At 31.8% G+C, this 20071-nt stretch overlaps 1 protein-coding gene across 1 annotated transcript in view; it reads right to left on the bottom strand.

Annotated features, from left to right (window-relative positions):
- Positions 1-20071, bottom strand: part of LOC139494325 (von Willebrand factor D and EGF domain-containing protein-like) — a 35295-nt gene that overhangs the window by 3550 nt on the left and 11674 nt on the right. Inside the window, exons 12-19 of the mRNA XM_071282493.1 lie at positions 18612-18841; positions 17539-17854; positions 15716-15871; positions 15004-15199; positions 11356-11543; positions 8643-8897; positions 7887-7908; positions 7079-7199 (exon numbers count right to left, since the gene is read on the bottom strand). Of these exons, the coding sequence (XP_071138594.1) occupies positions 7079-7199; positions 7887-7908; positions 8643-8897; positions 11356-11543; positions 15004-15199; positions 15716-15871; positions 17539-17854; positions 18612-18841 (1484 nt within the window). The remainder of the gene's footprint in view (positions 1-7078; positions 7200-7886; positions 7909-8642; positions 8898-11355; positions 11544-15003; positions 15200-15715; positions 15872-17538; positions 17855-18611; positions 18842-20071) is intronic.

Genomic DNA, 20071 nt, shown 5'->3' with positions numbered 1-20071 from the left:
GGAAGAGAAGCAAATATCAAACAAAAATATTGTGTTTACGATTCTGTAAAGGGATTATTGTGCTGTCATGCACCGTGACGTACTTGCAATAAATTAACATGTATTCTGTATATATGAGATAAACTTTAGTCTGCGATATAGATGGGTAGATTGCTTTAAGTTTAATGACCTAGACTGGCTATTAGTCGACATTTAAAAGAAAACATATTTTTACGTTTTGGGCATTTAATATAAGTCTACTTACCAAATTGAAATGAACATCAACATTGTTAAAAAAAACAAAAATGGGAAAGAAACAATTCTGCATTGTTGCTCTCATATAATTTTATTTACTATATTTTAGCGGAAATTTCTAAGTTAAAACTAATTTTCGTATAAATAAAATATTTCATCTAGGTGCTCTCGTTGAAGTTCGCGTTACATATTAAAGTGAATGTCATTGATCAGAACGTTTGCAAACTTTTAATCTAGGTGTTATCATCGAAGTCCGCGTTCGTGTTTTAATTCAATACACAATATGAAGATAGTAAAATGAATTTCATTGGTCGGAACGTTTGAAAACTTTCAATCTAGGTGTTTTCATCGAAGTCTGCGTTCATGTTTTAATTCAATACACACTATCAAGGATTTGTTATCATCATTCATTCCAATTCAATCACATCAATCGAGTAACGTCTAAGTCATTACAGCTGAACGGACATGCTGGGCCAGATTTCCTTTACCCGCTGTCTTCGATGAGGGTTTACAGTTAAATGATCAACGACTTACTACTTAAGATGACAGAAACCAATCCAAGCCGTACAGTAGACGTAGTAGTTGGCGTAATCGCGTTAACATGCACTCCAAAACCATTGTATCATGGGGAGTGTTATGCCGATTATCGTCCGAGGGCTGTATCCCAAGTGTTGGGTGATTGACCTTCATTTCACTGCCTCACGGCTTAGGTTCTGATAACGCTTCCTGTCATCTTTAGAACTACGTCCACGATTCATCTACCAGTACTCCATCATCGAGGTTAGCGGGCTGCCAAGCTTTCCAAACTGGTCCTGAAGGCAGCCGTTGTGAATAATAACATCAAAATAGTAAACAAACCAAACCAAAACAGCTCATAAAACCAAGATGGTGACCTCCAAAATGGTGACCACCACCTGTTCCTGACCGATGCCGGCAAAAATTATTTGAATGCTCATCAAACGCCTTCGGACACCGAGCCGACCGTGCAAGGGCGGTATAGCCAGTCAAGGTCGTTAAACACTTCCATTTGTTGTGAATTTGTTATAGCCAGTCAAGGTCGTTATAAACTTCCATTTGTTGTGGATTTGTATAGTTACTCTAACTATACAACTCCTTGACAATATGAAGTCCAGTAAGGTAAAAAAAAATCCCACTTGGACTCTACGATGTCCGATTAAACAAATAGAAGTTAGGAAAATAACACGTTTATGATTCTTCCAACACATTAAAAGTATCTATCTTCTTCGCCCATGAAAATTATTACTATTTATATTAGAAATGAGGCTACTATAACATGAATTATAGTCGTCTCAGATTAGAACAAGGATTTGTTTACTATGCAATTTATGGAAATAGTTACATTAATATATCTTTTCGCACCCTTAAATGATAGTTATTTTATCCAAATAACTAAATAAAATTTTTTTTTTTATTTAATTAGATAAACTAAAAGAATTGCTTTGATATTTCTATAAATCAATCAATAAATTGCAGGACTAAATGGAATACAACATAAATAAAAAAAAAAACGTACAGACAACTGAAAGCATTTTAAAACTTCATAATGCGGATGCGTAAAATTTATAAAGTGTCGTTTTGTGAAGGAATCAAAACGTATGTTTGTGAATGATTTTTTTTATATGTCGATCTTCCTTATCTTCTTTGATATCACAAAACTAAAAGGATAAGATGGATGAATTAATAGCTGATCGTTTAACGTCCAATGGCATATATTATAGATTCATCAATAGGGGAGAACAATAGTTACGATTTAATCATGAACACTGGCATTCATACCACATCTTCTTTTTTGTAAGGATGTACATCTGTATATTTTCGTCTTTTACTTTAAACGACATAATCCCAGAAGTCAAAGCCGAAATTAAACTTTAAATTTCTGAAACTTACATTTTATTATTAAACCAATGTAAAGCTAAACAAATAATACCGTTTTGAGCTATAAAACAAAGGCAATCCTTATATTAGTCAAAATTTGCTGGTAGGGTGGTGCATTAAAGTTGAAAAAAGTTGGCTTTGTCACACTACTAAATGGCGCTGAAACCTGAATTGTGGTTACGATTCTGTAAAGGGATTAGTGTGCTGTCACGCACTTTGACGTACAAAAATTCATGCAACAAATAAACATGTATTCTGTTTATTTGAGATAAATTTGGGCTGCGATAACGATGGGTAGGTTAAAGTTCATTAACTTAACTGGCTCTTAATCGGCATTCTCTAACGTCTTTCAATGCATTTCAAAAAACTTATATTTACGTTTGGGGCATTTAATATAAGTCTACCTATTAAATTAAATTAAACATAAACTTTGTTAAAAAACAAGAATGGAAAAAAAATTAATTAAGCATTGTTGCTCTCATATAATTTTATTAACTATATTTAGCGGTAATTTCTAAATAAAAACTAATTTGTATTAATAAAATATTTCATCTAGGTGCTCTCGTTGAAGTTCGCGTTACATATTAAAATGAATTGCATTGGTCGGAACGTTTGCAGACTTTCAATTCAGGTGTTTTCATCGAGGTCCACGTTCATGTTTCAATTCAATACACAATATGAAGTCCAGTTCGGCAAAAAAAAATTCAAATTTAGACTCTACGATGTCCCATTAAACAAATAGATTTAGAAAAAGAATACGTTTATTCTTCCAACCACAACAAAAATATCTATCTTTTTCTCCGATGAAAATTATTACTATTTATATTAAAACAAGTCAAAAGTTGCCGGAGCTTGATTTATGATGCATACGAAACTTTAATGAATAATTATCGTTTGTATTTTTCAAAATAACTATTATATTAAAAATCGAAAAATAAATCTATCGGTAAAAACTACCGATTTTTCTACGAGATAAAATTTATCCTTATTGGAGTCAAATTTGTAATTTGGCTTCATAAATGACAAAACATATCCTCAGTAACGGAACAAAAAATACACCATGGTCAAAATAAAATCCGTCATTCTTTGAGAACAGTCCTAGAAGGTTAACATATAATGTAGCGACTCTGTGGGAACTACGTCATAGACGTTACATATGCCACTGTACAAAATATGAAAAAATAACTTTCTTAAAACTGACGAGTAAATGTTTTGGAGGCAGACAATTGCAAGTCAAATAAAAGTAGATATCTATGAAGCAAAAATTGCATTTGTTTCAAACTGTAATATATGTGCACGAAAACAAATCACCTTCATTTACAGTATTTACAAAAAAGAATAAGACATTTAAAATTTATAAAAAAGCAAATCAGAAATAGTGTTCAACTGAAATTGAAAAAAAGAAATTATAAAAAATATAGTCTATAATATGTAGATATTTATTTCAGAAAGCTAACAATAAAATGAAAGAAAAATATGTGATGCTTAAGAACATTGACCAGGGCCGTAACAGCCTCATGTTGGAAATTTTAAAACAAAGTTGAAACAAAGGCTTGTCTTCATATCAAATTGTTTTCACGGCGAATGTCTTGCAAGAAGCAAACTCCCATTACTCCGGTGTCGCCCCTGCATGTTTTTGCGTGATCCATGCATGTTTCTGATTTACTTGTCTTTTGTTCAGTTACTGTCCTACTATAAGGCTATAGTCTAAGTGTTAATTGTCATTTGTAAATGTCTGGTTTCGCAATGATGCATGTCCACAGATATCCAGACATTGTGCGAAAAAATATTTTAAGAAGATATGATTCTATGCTGAATACAGAAAACATATAGTCGTTTCTTCACGAAGAATTGAACTCTACCATTAAAGAATACCAAACTGGCTTTCCTTTTTTGTGTATTCCCATCTGGTGTCTTACATTTAAGGGTTTAACTTGTATTAAGTTGTGTCAACTTACTGTCCAGACAGACGCTTTTATAGAAAATAAAGATATGGAGTAAACGTACACGGGACCTAATCGCACACAAAGTCAATGCTTAACAAAACTACAAATTATCAATGTTCATCTTCATAGTCGCTAGAGGGTCTTCAACAATGAAAGAATCACTTGTTTACCAGAACAACAAAAAGACACCAGCAAGAAAAGATCTGAGAGTATTTTAAGTTACTGACAGCTAGTTCACACTCTTACGTCTGACGTCTTTCTGTCCGTCATCCCGCAATCGTTTATTTTTGAAGACCATAAGTGAATGAATAATTCGATTTTCTGTCTCAGGACCTGCGCATATATAAAATACTTGCCACTGAACATTGAACCAAGTAAAATCAATACAGATCGTTTCATATATAAAAATCAATCTACAGATGATTAAGCATGTCTTAGTTGGTTAGACTCCCTTGTGTGATATTTGGCAGACAGACAGGTTTATTAAAATACAAAATGTTTTTGCATTGAAATATTTCAATTGAAATAAAAAAAAAATAACATCCTCTTATTCAACGAGTTTATTTCACTTGGAGGTAAAAAACCGGAAGCATTTTATAGTCTGAATATTTCACAAACAAATTTAAAAAGATGTATTGTATTGTTGATGACAGTTTAAAAAAAAAATATAAAGTGATATTCAAAATTTAGCATTGAAAGTCATATCCTTAAAATAACTTTAATTGATCATGTTGATATGTATATGAAAAACCAAAAGTAGCTTTGCTTTCGGATTTAAGTTTGGCGGTCAGGTCAAAGAATTAATATACATTATATGTCTCTATCCTGCTATTTGGTCAGATTGTTGTCTCTTCGGCAATTTCCTGTTTTCATTTTATTCGTTTTGGTAAACGGTATGCTATTCTTCTTAATTGTTTTGTGCATACCTATACTAATTTACCCGAATAGCTGCTGTGGCACATAATAAGGTTGACAAATTTTAAGATATGTAATAATGTTTTGGTTAGAACTTCAAAATATACCTTAGACGATATCTTTCTTTTATTTTGTTAATGATGACGACTCTTTGGAAATAGTCCGGAAGATATTCAGGGAAGTTAAGCTCTACCGTTTTCAGAAGAAGATACTAATATAATATTATTTTAATACGACCCTATTTAATAAATGGTAATTCATAGCATACAATGATATTGCTCATATTTTTAGTCCATTATTTGAAATGAATGCATAAGTGACTGAGAGCCGTGGTGTAGTGGTTAGTGCATCGGACTACTAACACAAAAGTTTTTGGTTCGATTCCCGTTTGGGATGAAAATTTCAGGAACTCAATTTTCGGCTCTCCCTTGACACCATCTGCGAGTATGGTCTTGAGGAAATGATGATAGTCCGTCGGAAGGGGACGATAAATGGCTGACCCGTGTTAAGAGAGAGCCATATCTCTTGCACGTTAAAGACTCCCTTGTAGATTTCGAAAAAGAGTAGTCTAATGCCGCTACAAGGCAGCACTCGCACCCGCAAAGTGGAAAGGGATTAATATAAGTTGCAAAACTTGTTTCCCCAATCCACTTTAAATAAATATGTTTAAAAAATTAAGTGACTAAGCGGGTTGTATGAATACGTAGCCATGTCCGGTTACAATAGGGACGAGTCAATGGCCCCAGGAAGAAAAAGTTTCACGCTTACTGCACGTCAAGAACTTTTGCAACAACTATTGTTAATTTGTGAACATGTTTCTGCTGCATGCTGATGCAATGGAGAAACATTATGTCCTGATTCCTTATACACATTTTCAGCTGGTTATTGTCGAAATTCCTCTACTTTTCCCCGATCAATCCCTATTAAAGGACCTACGTATAGCTCTTCGACGATTTTCGGTACTGATCCATATTCGGATTTCAAATGTTTGGCTATGAGCGTTCCTGATGAAGGTAAATCCAGAAAAAGGCTTCGGCAGCAATTAATTATTAAACGTGTTGTTTCCCATTTTTGTAATCTATTGATACCTTGTTCTCATCATGAATGTATTTAAAGTATTTGCCACTGTACATGAAACAAAATGCAATATACCTTCATCTTGACCCAAGAATAAAAGTATTTGTATAATGGAACATGACAGCAACGTTACAACAAAAATAAGAATTACAAAAACAAATTCAGGCAATCATCATATTTAACATGCACATAATTTGGTCATCATGTTTACTGCAAATATTAACTTAAAGGCGCCCAAAAGTAAGACACACAGATTTGCTTCGAAATCTTGGAGTCCTCATGGTCTATGCAATGGATTCATATGGAAATATAGATTGATTTGTTTTCTTTGATTGTAACATATAAAAAAGATGATAGACAAGAGGGGAGTATTGCAGCCCTTCCTTTCCTCCTTCCCCTTGACCCACAAACCGACCAATGTTAGCCTCACTAAATACGTGATGCACTTCTTTATATAAAAGTGACAGTTCAAACTTCAAACAACAAATTGTATCCACGATATGCATTTTGAATGTCTCATTTGTGTTTTGGTTATTGAAAAACTTAGCATCTGGCATCTGGGCAATTGTTGGATTCATTTGGTCAATATAGTCTCTAAATAATTGAACATTTGGGGAACATACACAAAGGCTTAGTTTAACTGTTTTGTCGTTATAAGTTCAATATTGTTGAATGTGTTGGTTTCTTTCTTTTTAGAGATTAATTTAGAAAAGAAAAGTTATACATTTTAATTACATTAATTTCTTCTTGTGTGAACATGTATTACAAAACCAGTTGCTAGAGAAATTTTTTTCCCTTTACATTCTACAACGCATAGTTTGTTCAAATTTGTTCATTTTAAACAGTGTTGTTAGTAATTATTTTTTAACCGGATAAGTAATGAAAAAGAGAACAAATATCTGCATTTCTGCTCAAAACATTCTTATATGTAATGTGTATAAAACTGTAACGATAGCAATTATACAATATTTTTTTTATGGCTAAAACAAAACTTTAAATTTCTTTCTTACCGTTTGATACATATTTTGTTCTTTACAAAATAAAATGAAATGATGAACAGAGCCAACACAGCAATACCGCTGCTGATACCAATTATCATTCCTCGATTTAAAGAATCAGGAGCTTCCGTTACTGCAAAGTAAATATATATATATATTCTTTTATGTTACTTGATTTTAACATAAGAAGTGTATTGTGGCAGTAGTTAATCGTGAACAAGTCACTATAAATTATTATGATTGGATAAATTTTTGTTAAATATGTACACAAACTGGACTTGTTTGTCTTAATTTTCGTGTCCAAATTTCAGTTATATCTATATAATGTATTAATTTGTATATTTTTTTATGTTTGTATTGTTTCACATTAAATGAAAACATACTGCACCAAAGTGTGAAAGGTTTTATCATATTTCCTGTTTGCTCTCCTTTGTTTTTTAGTAAAGATTCATAATAAATTGTTTCTTGCGATTGATGAGTTCATCTCAATATTGTTGTTTATATATCAGTTATTGGAGATGATAGTGACGTTCACGAAACATGTTGTGCTACAAAAAATATTGAAGCCCTTATATTTTTAAAGTACCTGTTCCAATTTGAAAACATGACAGTCAAACGTTAACTGTGTCAATTGTATTTGTATGCAGAAATCTAGAATAAACTCACATGTAAACATGCTTTTTTATGAACCTCTCTTACAGAAATCTTAAGACTTAAGTAGAAACTCATATAAAAGTGTATATGAATACATTAATTTTAAAGTTTTTCATTGACTCTAAACGCAATCTTATTCTAATATAATGAAATAATCTACGCTTACCAGATTCAACTGGACATGTTTCCTACAAAACGGAAATATGAGATCGTTGAACTTAAGCAAGTGTGGATTAGCTTTACGAAACCCAGTAAATTGTTAATGTAATTTATCTGATACAATTTGTTGTGTACTTGTTTAGGTTTTTTTTGTTTGGAGTCAATTGATACCTTTTCGAACTAGTAATGATTCAGTATGTTTTAAGCTGTTAAATAATCATACGTTTATGTAAAAGGAACTGAATCATTGTTTCATTTACTTACCCCCAGTGATCATAACCAAAACAGAATATTTCTGACGACGACGTTTAGAAGAAAACATTGTACAACAAAACAATAGATATACTCTTTGTTCAGATTGTTGTCACTGTAATATTTTCCCGATTTCCATTCTTAATTTTATTATAAATGTTTGTCAAATGTCGTCTTAACACAATTATACAGAGTAAAGCATTTTGTCTCCATTATCACCGTATGTCTGCACTCCTAACTACGTATACACGGATTTTTGAACCTCATTGCCCTATTTTGTTATCATGATAAATATGCACTGTTATAGTTTTATTATATAATTGTAGTTACTATACTATTTTTTTTTTTGAATGTTAATGATATTTTGACCATTCATTTGCACAGAGCTATATATTGCTTAAAGATTTTTATTTAAAAAAATAATTAATTAGATATAGTACATTTGAAAAGAGGTGAGGATTTAATGTTATCGAATTGAGAGCTTTTGTTTATAGTAGGATATATAATGTACCAGTTTTTCGCATGTGAAAGATGAACTATTGCATTTGAAGCAGCCTCCATCATAGATCATAAGAGAGAGTTCCTCAGAAAACGTGTGTCCATTATTTGACACGCTTATAAAATAACCAGTTGCAATGATCTCATCGTCAGCAAATCGACGCCGTCTATTTTTTGGTACAGGACAGTACATCGAAAAGGAGCTCGAGTAAATTCCAGCAATCGTGGACCCTTCATCTTCGACTGTAACTGAATTGTTAGCTGAAACCTGAAAGTGTAAAATATAATTGTTACATCAAATAATTTTAAAAATATGGAAACAGTTTTTTTTATATTTATCCTTAACAAATATTTGATTAGCCTAAATATTTATAAAAAACATTTTTCTTTGTTATTTTTGTTTTTTTAACAGAATAAATATTTAAATAAAATTGTCCTTTAAAGTTCTTATGTGCATATGACTTTCATAAATGAAAAATGTTTTTCTATATATCTAATTAATATGCAAATCATATCAAATGAAAATCTTAAGGATACAATTGAGACAATAAGCTTTTATATTCTTCTCATAATTTATAACTGATCAGCATGACTGTTTGCGTGACATCATAAATCGGTTGATCACATCATGAATATATTGAAACGTAGCTGTACGATGGATTATGATTTATTGCCTGATTAAACATGTAAAAGTAAAAAATTACATCACTACGCCGTTTTTAGTAAGGCTTCTGGCAATGAATTTGGTTTGTACTCTTTAATGAGGTTTGGAAAATTACCAAAATAATAATGTTGTACGTGACTTTGAAATTAAGTTTAACACTGTTCTAAAGCAGATCTGCAAATCTGTCGAAAATATTCATTACCACATAATCTACAATTCATCGAGGGGACACGCGTTTCCTATTTAGCTTGCATTGCTCTTACCCCGCATGTAAATGCATACTCAATATACATATCGCTAGTTATCGCATCGATCAAACCTCCATTGATGGTGATCATAGTACTTACGTAGGTTTGAATACAGTAATTTTTTATACAACTCTGTTGGAGCAGTTTTTGTGAAAGCACATATCTTTATCTTAATGAAGTCTGTGTAATGAGAATATACTCGAGCGTAAAGTGGAAACTGTGTCATGTAAACGTATCAGCAGTATCAGCAGTATGAAAGTTACCGCTAAGAAATTTACTGTCGACAATTTGAAATTTAGAATAACCATGTTTTTCATCATTTTTCTTCTTTCGGTAGTATTCCTAATTAGTTAACAGTCAGGATTTTATTGTATAAACATTTTGTAATTTTATAACTACGATACAACAAAGACACAACACCGAAATGTAACACACACAGAAACAAACTATAATGTTACAATGGCCATTTTGCTGAGTTGGTACAGGGCACTTTATGAAAAAATGGTGGTTGAACCTGATTTTGTAGAATGCCAAACCTCCCGCTTTAATGGCAGTGTTAGTTTTAACATTAGAATGACAACATTACACGACAGGGTTACAATATATAAACAGATAAATGGGAGAAAATATAGGACAGTGAAACAAACGGATAATAGCCATCAAATGAAACAAACGAATAATAGCCATCAAAAGGTAACAGGTTAAAAACTATTTCTTAACGCCAGACGCGCGCTACGTCCACACAAAACTATGTTCAGATGTGAATAGTTTGAAAGCCATAACAACTTCAAAGTTGAAGATCGCCGAGGACCAAAATTTCAAAAAATTGTGAGGCCAGAGTTATCCGCTTAGAACAAAAACATCTTTTTATTATCAAGAATAAACATTTTAGTTTTGCAAACAGTAAATTTTATAAAATATAACAGATATACATGATTAAACTAAAGTGGTGACTAGATATAGAATAAAAAAAAACATAACAAAATCACAGCCCTGTTAGCCATAGTCAATGCAACGCCCAAAGTTAATATAAACCTTTAAATTTTTAAAACGTGTTCCGAAAATAAAGAAAGAATATGGATGAAATTCAAGATTAGATTTGTATGAGTTATCCAACTTATATTAATAACAGTGAAAACTATAATACTAATTAATATTTAATTGTAGTAGTAATTAGATAATAAATTGTATTATCTAGCTGTGTGGGTGTTTTTTCTGATCAAACTGCACACCAAAAATATTGTGTAAATTTTGTTGATCCTAAATTAAATCTACCAAATGAACTGGATGAGTAGTTATCCCCAACACTACACACGAATACAACAGAAAAAAATCCGATTTACAGCTACAAACGTTAAGACATTTGCAAAATCCAAAATCCGATGACAGCAACAAAACCCAACAAATTAATTTGGGATGGAAAAGTACCGTGTCACGTCTTAAAGCAAAACGAATTCACACTCAGCAAAACAGTCACATTCGGGAATAATTCAGGTTCGGTAGTTAAAAGATCAGACGACGTAATGACAAACCACAATCTAACACGTGGAAAAAAGTCCCTAGTAAGTTCGGACAAAGTTACATCGTAAGAATCAACATATTCTTTACCAAAACCTGATCTCCATCATTTTGTATAATACATATTTCAAACATGTCTTTCTGGTAGAAATTTGGATTTTGCTTAGTGAGATGAAGCATCAACTATTTGAAGTCCAGTTGTATATGTATATGCATGAAACATTTAATTAATTTTAAATATTATTAAAAACATAAAAAACTAAGGAACAAATAATTTGGCGTTAAGTTATACCTACTTCAATTTTTCGAAGTTTACAAGTCAAATTTGTTGTAGCAAAGTCGATTCCTGGAACTGCTATCTTTTCACATCTTTTCACAGAATTATCACAACTTTTGTCAAATGCCCTTTTCATTACAATAGGTGTTGTATCATTATCTTTAGAGCAGTCTCCACCATGATATCTTTCGAAACAATTACAAATCCCTGCAATGTAAACCGTTTTATGCCGTTGTGTCTAACATAACAGAAATGAGACTGTTTGGTGTTTCTTTATAGAATTTCAATCCTGGTTAAACAACGTTCAAACCTATAATTACGTTGGATTTAAACCGGAATGTTTGTACATATGCATAATAAACGAATTTTGTTGAAGAGGGGTCTCAATACAGCACAAACAACATTTTAAAAAAAATGTGAAAAAGTATATCAGTCCACAAGGGTATCATCAGCTCAGTAGTCGATACTTCGGTCTTGACATGATTAAACAAACTTTCGTAAAATTGTCCATTTATAAATTTTGAAATTATTAAGAAGCTAAGGTAAACTCCCTCAGGCAAAGTTTACCTAAGATGAATTCGACTATCTACTAGAATCATTACACGTGTTGTTTTCAATGTTTTCCCCCTAAAATTGTACATTTATAAATTTTGAAATAATTTAAGAAACTAAGGTTTCAACACCCTCAGGCAAAGTTGACTTTAGATGGATTTGGCTATCTATTTTAGGTATTTTTTGTCATAGAGCTCTTCAACGGTTTCGGTACGTATACATCTTTGGATTTCAATTGTTTGGCTTCGAGCGTTCCTGATGAAGCTAAATCCAGAAAAGCGCTTCGGACGCATAGAAATATTACCCATGTTGTTTTCAATTTTTTACATCACTGGGTCGATACCTCTGCTAGTGGACTATCAGTCCTTCAGGGTATCATCAAACTTTACTCAAATTGTCCGTTTATACATTTTGAAATTATTAAGAAGCTAAGGTTTCAACTCCCTCAGGCAAAGTTGACTTAAGATGAATTTGACTATCTACTAGAATTATTAAACGTGTTGTTTTCAATTTTTTAACAAAACGCATTTGACTATCAGGTCAAACAACTGATGTTCTTAAACCCTACTGAGTGCCATCGACGATTGCCAAATAAATTGATCACAAGATGTAACAAAATGAATCTTAAAATTGATTTGATACCAAACAGAAAACAATAAACTTGCGGCAAAGATGTTATACCACAAACATGAGGTGCAAAAATTTGTACAACCTCAAACATGAGGAGCAAAAGTTAGTACAACCACAAACATGAGGAGCAAAAGTTAGTACAACCACAAACATGAGGAGCAAAAGTTAGTACAACCACAAACATGAGGAGCAATACAAACATGAGGAGCAAAAGTTAGTACAACCACAAACATGAGGAGCAAAAGTTAGTACAACCACAAACATGAGGAGCAATACAAACATGAGGAGCAAAAGTTAGTACAACCACAAACATGAGGAACAAGTTAGTACAACCACAAACATGAGGAGCAAAAGTTAGTACAACCACAAACATGAGGAGCAAAAGTTAGTACAACCACAAACATGAGGAGCAAAAGTTAGTACAACCACAAACATAAGGAGCAAAAGTTAGAACACCATATCTGAATTTCGATAGCTGTTGTCTCTTCAGTGATGTAAGGGATCAAAACGGTAATTGGTAGGTCAAATAAAGGCAACAGTAGTATACCGCTGTTCAAAACTCATAAATCCATGGACAAAAAACAAAATCGGGATAACAAACTAAAACCGAGGGAAACGCATTAAATATAAGAGGAGAACAACGACATAACACTAAAATGTAACACATATAGACAAAATCCCACGAGAATAACAAATATAACATATATATATAACATCAAAACCAAATACATGAATTTGGGATAGACAAGTACCGTGACACGTCTTATCGCAATGTGAATTTACACTCAAAAATAAGAGAAAACAAACGACACAACGTTATAATGTAATACACACAGAAACGAACTATAATATAACAATGACCATATTCCTGACTTGGTACAGGGCATTTCTAAAGGAAAAAATGGTGGGTTGAACCTGGTTTTGTGGCATGCCAAACCTCGCACTTTTATGGCCATGTGAAATATAACATCAAAATGACAACACAGGACTACAATATAAATAAATTGGAGAACACAATTGATAAAGAATCACACGAACAACAGCCAACAAAAGGCAACAAGTTCAAAATTTTAATACGCCAGAAGTGTATTTTGTCCACACAAGACCTATGTGTGACGCACAGATACAAAAGTTTGAAAGCCGAAACGAGTACAAAGTTGAACAGCATCGAGGACCAAAAGATCAAAAAGGTTGTGCCAAAAACGGCAAGGGCTTTCCGTTAAGTTACCAGAAAATCCCTATAATTTAGAGTAATTTATACTTTTGCAAACAGTAAATTTAATAAAATGAATATTCAAAAGATGTACATGATAAAGCTGAAGTATTAACTAATTACAGGAAACAACTGAAATACATTTACATAACCAGACATTTGAAACACAAAAGTAGACACATCCGAATACGTTTAAACCTCTACGCCAAGTGACGTCCTATTTGAAACTGAAAAATGACGAAAAAATGACGTCATTAGAATTAGTAAAACAGAGCATCAAAAAATGAAAAATGACGAAAAAATGACGTCATTAGAATTAGGATTAATTTAAGATTATATATTTGAACTAAATACTGATATTGCATTTAATAACAAAGCACATTTTAATTCTTATTAATATAAAACTGAGGTAGCAATTAACTATATTATAAAACTATGTCAGGTTTGTTATGAATCTAACTTCAAACGTAAAATATCGTACTGATTACTTTGAACGAAATCAAATCTGATAAATGAAGGCGGTGATTAATTTTCTTTACCATAACACAGAAATATAATAGAAAAGACGTCAACACATTTGACAAAATCCGATGAGAATTACAAATATAACATTAAACATTTAAACTAAATACATGAATTTGGGATGTATAAGTACCGTACCACGTCTTATAGTAATGCGAGTTCACACTCGGCAAAACAGTCACAATCGGGAATAAGTCACGTTTGGTAATTAAAAGATTAGACAAAAATTTACCTCAACTTTGAATGAAATAATAAAATTGAGGCACTTATTTAGTTAACTTTTCATGCCTATATGTGTAGTTAAATTTAGAAGTTTAACAAAATCGAGCATAATATGAGAGTTCTTATTATCTTTCTATCATAACAATACCAGTTACAAAGTTATGTTTTTAAAAAATGCATTTTTATGAAATATCAATTAATTGGGCTATTGTTTAAGTTTAATTATTTGTATTAGTGAACTAGTATCGTTAATACTAACATCTGATATTTGTTACCCATTATCAAAATAATAATATAAAAGAACTCATCAACGACAACAAATTAATTTCTTGCTTTTGACTTAAGCAGGATCGCACAGAATTTGGCAAAATAACACATCTTGGTAATCCCTCAACTCTTCTTATTAACATGGGACATTAGTGCAACAGCACAACATATAAAAGAACGCGTAACAAAGATATTGGAAAAGGCATGACGCGTTGCACGAAACATTAAAAAATATTTCGGAAATCTGTTATATAAAAGTACCTTTTTTGCAGGAACCATTTGCGGAGCAGTTGTTGGGGCAGGTAGCTTCTGAAATTACTTCAACAATACTTTTGAATTCTCCTTTTGAATTGGTTGTGTTTGTGTCAGTGAGATTTTCCATCTTTACCGCAATAGACACACACTGGCTTTCAAAGTTTTGAATTGTAATGGTAAGGAAATCATCTGATCCAGTGAGCTAGAAAACGAAAACGAAATACTTTAAAATCAATAAAATAAACAAACAATTACAAAATACCCAGACTGTAAACAACTTCAATATTTAGACAACCCATGACAGGCTTGTTTTGATTGAAAGACGCGTGTTTCCTATACAAAAGTCTCAGTAGTGACGCTCAACAAAACAAAACAGTTAAATGCCCAAATAATTTAGGAATTTAAAGAGCTTTAAAGAGTCAATATTTCAAAGGTCTTGCAAAATGCAATCATTTATTTCTATATCTGTCGACTAGTTGTTTTCTATTAAAAAAAATACAACATTCAAACCTCATATATGATCAGACATTTGTGCATTCAAGCTCTAGAATTGGCTTTTTTATCACAGCTAATTAAATAAACCCATCGTACGCTTGATCCAGCTAATATCATGATGTTAGGAAAAAGTTCCACTTGAAGTTTTGACTTGCACATAGTTTGTGTAGTTGGTTGATTTAGGATGTCTTAAATTATTCCGTAAATTCGTAGTTTGACAAACCTTCATATCAGCTACGCAGTCTCTTATGTAAGATTCAGAGTCCAGAATTGGAACATATGTAGTGCAAACAGAAAATGCAGCTAAACTTTTTATTTGACTTTCACATTTTTCGATCGCAATTTCCTCTGTTAAACCATTTTTCCATTCTCCTGAGTCCTGCATCATGAAAAAAGGATTGTTTGTTGTTAGTGCAAGCTTTTCAAGAACACGTTATATAAATGTGCATATAAACTAGGTATATTCTCAACTAAATTATCACGTTAAAAAAGAAGGAATATTCAATATTTTAAACACGTATATTTGAAACATCGGCTTCTAATACTCCGTCAATAGTGTTCGTGTGTATTGCTTCGTTATATTTTCTGTATTTCTTATACTTTAAAGTGACACAAAAGAAGTAACCATGATGTAAAGTATTATATTAATATTACTTATTAATTGCTTGTGAAAATAGAAATGATACCATTATATAAGGTGTGCATTAGTTATGTTTAATTTACTTCAACATGATAAAAAAAACAGCAGATTGTGTTGTTGGTGGGGTGGTCTTTGTTTAGAAAAGTGTGGATTTAATAGGGTTTATTTTTCGTCATTACATTTTAATACACTTCAACACAAAGAGTGAGTTCCCTGTGAAATATACACACTATATAAGTTCTGCTTAAGGAACATATAATATAAATATTATATTACACATTGTATATTTCCGAAGCGCTTTTTTCGATTTTACCCTCATCCGAATGCTTTAAATCAAGTTTCAAAACAGATCGTCAAAATATAATTCTATAACCTCCCCCCCCAAAAAAAAAAAACAAACAAACCGACAGTATTGTGAGGTACGTGGATGTTATTCAATACAATAATTTTTATAAGATTAGTATATTAATAGATAATTTGATAGAGTAAATTGTATACATAAATGGAAAAAAATAAGAACTGACACGAAGGGAGCACGAAATTGTGATAATTGCACATATTACACGAAAACGAATATTAATAAATGTAGGTCACAGTATGATTTCCGGTTCAGTGTGAAACAATAAGATTTTCAAAATCGTACACACGAAAAAGTTAAATCTGGCTTTTTTTAAGAGTTTTACATTCAAATTCACATGTGATGATATCTCTGCATTGTTGCGATATAAAAACCAAACCTCCGACTGTTTGTTTCTAAAATTAAAACGCTGACAATGATAATTTATTTACACCTATCATAGATTAAACTTTAAAAAATAAATTCCCTAATCGTCAAAAAAAACTATCAGACGACGATTATTTGAGGTAAATTATAGTGTGCTTGTTTATCAAGGAAATTAATGACCTCACATATGTCATCATTTAATGCCTTGGAATATATTTCATTGAAACCTGGTATCGTCCGCGTTGACCTATCGTTCTGATAGAAAATAGCTCAATATAGGGATATAAGCTTTTAGAAATGCGCGTTGTGGTAACATTTTTTTTTAACAATTTCTGAATTGTTATCAAATCAGATATCAGATACTCTTATATAAACAATATACATTTATATTGAGGAGCAATGGTGATGATGCATGTAAAACATTATAAAAGGGGTCATATCTAAAAAATTAACATTAAAAACTTTCTGCACCAAATACAAATTTCGATAAGTATTTACTAACTAATGCTTTATGTCATGTTGTTTTAAAATATGTTATTTTAAGATTATATTTTTAATCCAAAAAATACAAAAAGTAAAGACAAAGCCGGCATACTAGTCAAACTTTGCATTAGGAAGATATGTTCATAAATTTTAAGTCATTTCCATAAAAGAGAGAGAGAGAGAGGTCAACATTACATACCTCAACAGTTATGTTGTCATCCTCATCATAATTTATCATATCATACATAATTGGTTCATCAACGTCCTCATTAATGTTTTTATCCGTCAGATCTCTTTTTTGGATATGGTGAGCTGATGATATACAAGACGCATGGTAAACTGTGGTAGTTGACGATGTTCCGCAGTCCTTTAGGTTATCTGTGGATTCGCAGTGGTATTTCGGAGGGATGTTGTCATCCGCGTCTTTATGACAGGTACAATATTCTTGAACTGTGTATTGCAAGGTTGGCAATACACCATCTGCTCTGAAGAAGCTTTCATCAGCATCTGTAACCCTATTTGTTTTAACAACATTATTATTATGAATGCCATATATCGATCATTATTATGAATACCATAAATCAAACAGTAATTACAAATATATGCACTGTCCTTTAGCACGGGGTTGTTTATTCCTAGTTTATCATTAAACTAATTTTAATTACACCCGAACTGCGATATTCCTGACTTGGTTCCCTTTTTCATAAATAGAAATACTAGAGTAAACTTGGTTCAATTGCTAGCTAAACCTTGCATATGTATATGTATAATTATATTGTATTGACAACAATTATTGAATTGTAAACTTATTAAATGATGCTTTTAATCTAAAACTTTACACATGTTAGCTAACTACCTTATAGTCAGTAAAACATTATGTCAGTGTATATGTATACTAAGAAAATATTTATTTCTAGGCAGATTCTGACTTCAACTGTTTGGAACGCCTCTTGTATTGTTACAATATTTGAGATCACAAAGAACAAATTTTGAAATGATAAACACTTTATAACATGCAGGTATATGTGAAATGTCGAAATGTAAAATTATAGCATGTTTATATCTCACAAAACAATGAATATTCATGGATGTATTTAACTTTCTTATTTCTGCAGTATTATGCAGATGCAAATTTTGACTCCAATGGCATAAAAAACACAATAAATGAACAGATGACTTAATTTAACAACAACTAGGTTTGTCTCTTATTATAAATAAAAATTTCTGTGAATGCTGATGTATCGTATTTATTACCATCAGACTGGTACTTACTTCCACTGTTTTGCAAACTCCTCCTTCGTTGTCGCAAGTTTTGTTTGATCCTCGGAAACAAAATCGTCGACATCATTATCGTTGTATTTTCCACATAATCCAGAGGTAAGACCGAAGTCATGAGTTGAAGGAGTAATACGTATGTGATGGATTCCATAGAATGATTCATCACTGCCGAACTTAACTATTCCATGTGTAAAATCAACGATAGTTCCTGTAGGGAGCGTAATCTACAACAAGTAAATTCAAGATTGAAAGATAAAATTTGGACATGTAATCAAATTCCATTTAACGATTGCATGAAAAAACACAATAATACATTATGATATAAAAAAATCAAACATAATATTTGAATTCTGAACGAGATCATTGTTTCGTTGTACATATATAAAAAAAAAGATGATGTATGATTGCCAATGAGACAAGTTTCCACACGAAACCAAAAGACACAGAAACTAATAACTATAGACCATAGTACGGCATGTTATTAAACAATTAACTTCTGTCGGCATTTTTGGCACGTGTACGGAAAAATAGGAGGTTCTATGTTAAGAGTTGTTAAGTTTCAAATGGTAAGGTCATTAAATATACCCGATATGTTGATGTGATTAATTACTCTGTTATTCTTTTTAATTTTGAGAAAATGCCGTTTGTGATCTTCAGATTTATCGATACACGGGAACAGCCGCCTATGCTGTCAAAAAGCTACTATTTATGAAATTTATGAAAAGGCCTGGAGAAAGAAATTTTAACACACTCCTTACAAATATTAATTAACGTACAATTTGGTATTTGACCCAGCTTACATAATAATTTATGCCTACCATTATTTTAGTAATACATATCATCATGTGTATAGTTAAATTCGTGGATTGTGATTGATATGTTTGCCATAAAACCTTTTATTACGTTTTCCTTTTTTAAAAATATTCACGAAATATATGAAGGACGCCTCTGGGTGCGGGAATTCCTCGCTACATTGAAGACCTGTTGGTGACCTTCTGCTGTTGTCTGCTCTATAGTCGGGTTGTTGTCTCTTTGACACATTCCCCTTTTCCATTCTCAATTTTATGATATCAAAAGAAGAAGTTTTATATTTGTTACCTTATTCGATTTTATTGCCATTTTCCCCCAGGTTATATGCTGTCTGCAGTCGTAAGATCCAAGAAAGTTCGATAATTTAAGGGAAAATTTCAAATTGTAAAAGTAATGCAATTGCCTTGTTGTTTTAGGATCGTCACAAGTGTTTGGAATCTTAGACATTTAATATTGGGATTGTGTTTACTTGTATTGATAAACGTAAAATATTATTTTGAATTTCTTAGTTTTTGGTAGGGATTATTGACGTTCCAATGTTTGTCTAAAATATTCCAATCCTGTATGTCTTATATATTATAAACCACACTTTGGCTTTCAGTTTTTCAAGCTTTCCTGTTCACTGTTGACATTACAGTACTATA

Source organism: Mytilus edulis, chromosome 11 (assembly GCF_963676685.1).
Source record: "Mytilus edulis chromosome 11, xbMytEdul2.2, whole genome shotgun sequence".
Classification (NCBI taxonomy): Eukaryota; Metazoa; Mollusca; class Bivalvia; order Mytilida; family Mytilidae; genus Mytilus; species Mytilus edulis.
Note: the sequence above shows the minus strand (reverse complement) of the source record. Positions and strands in the feature narration are given on the sequence as shown.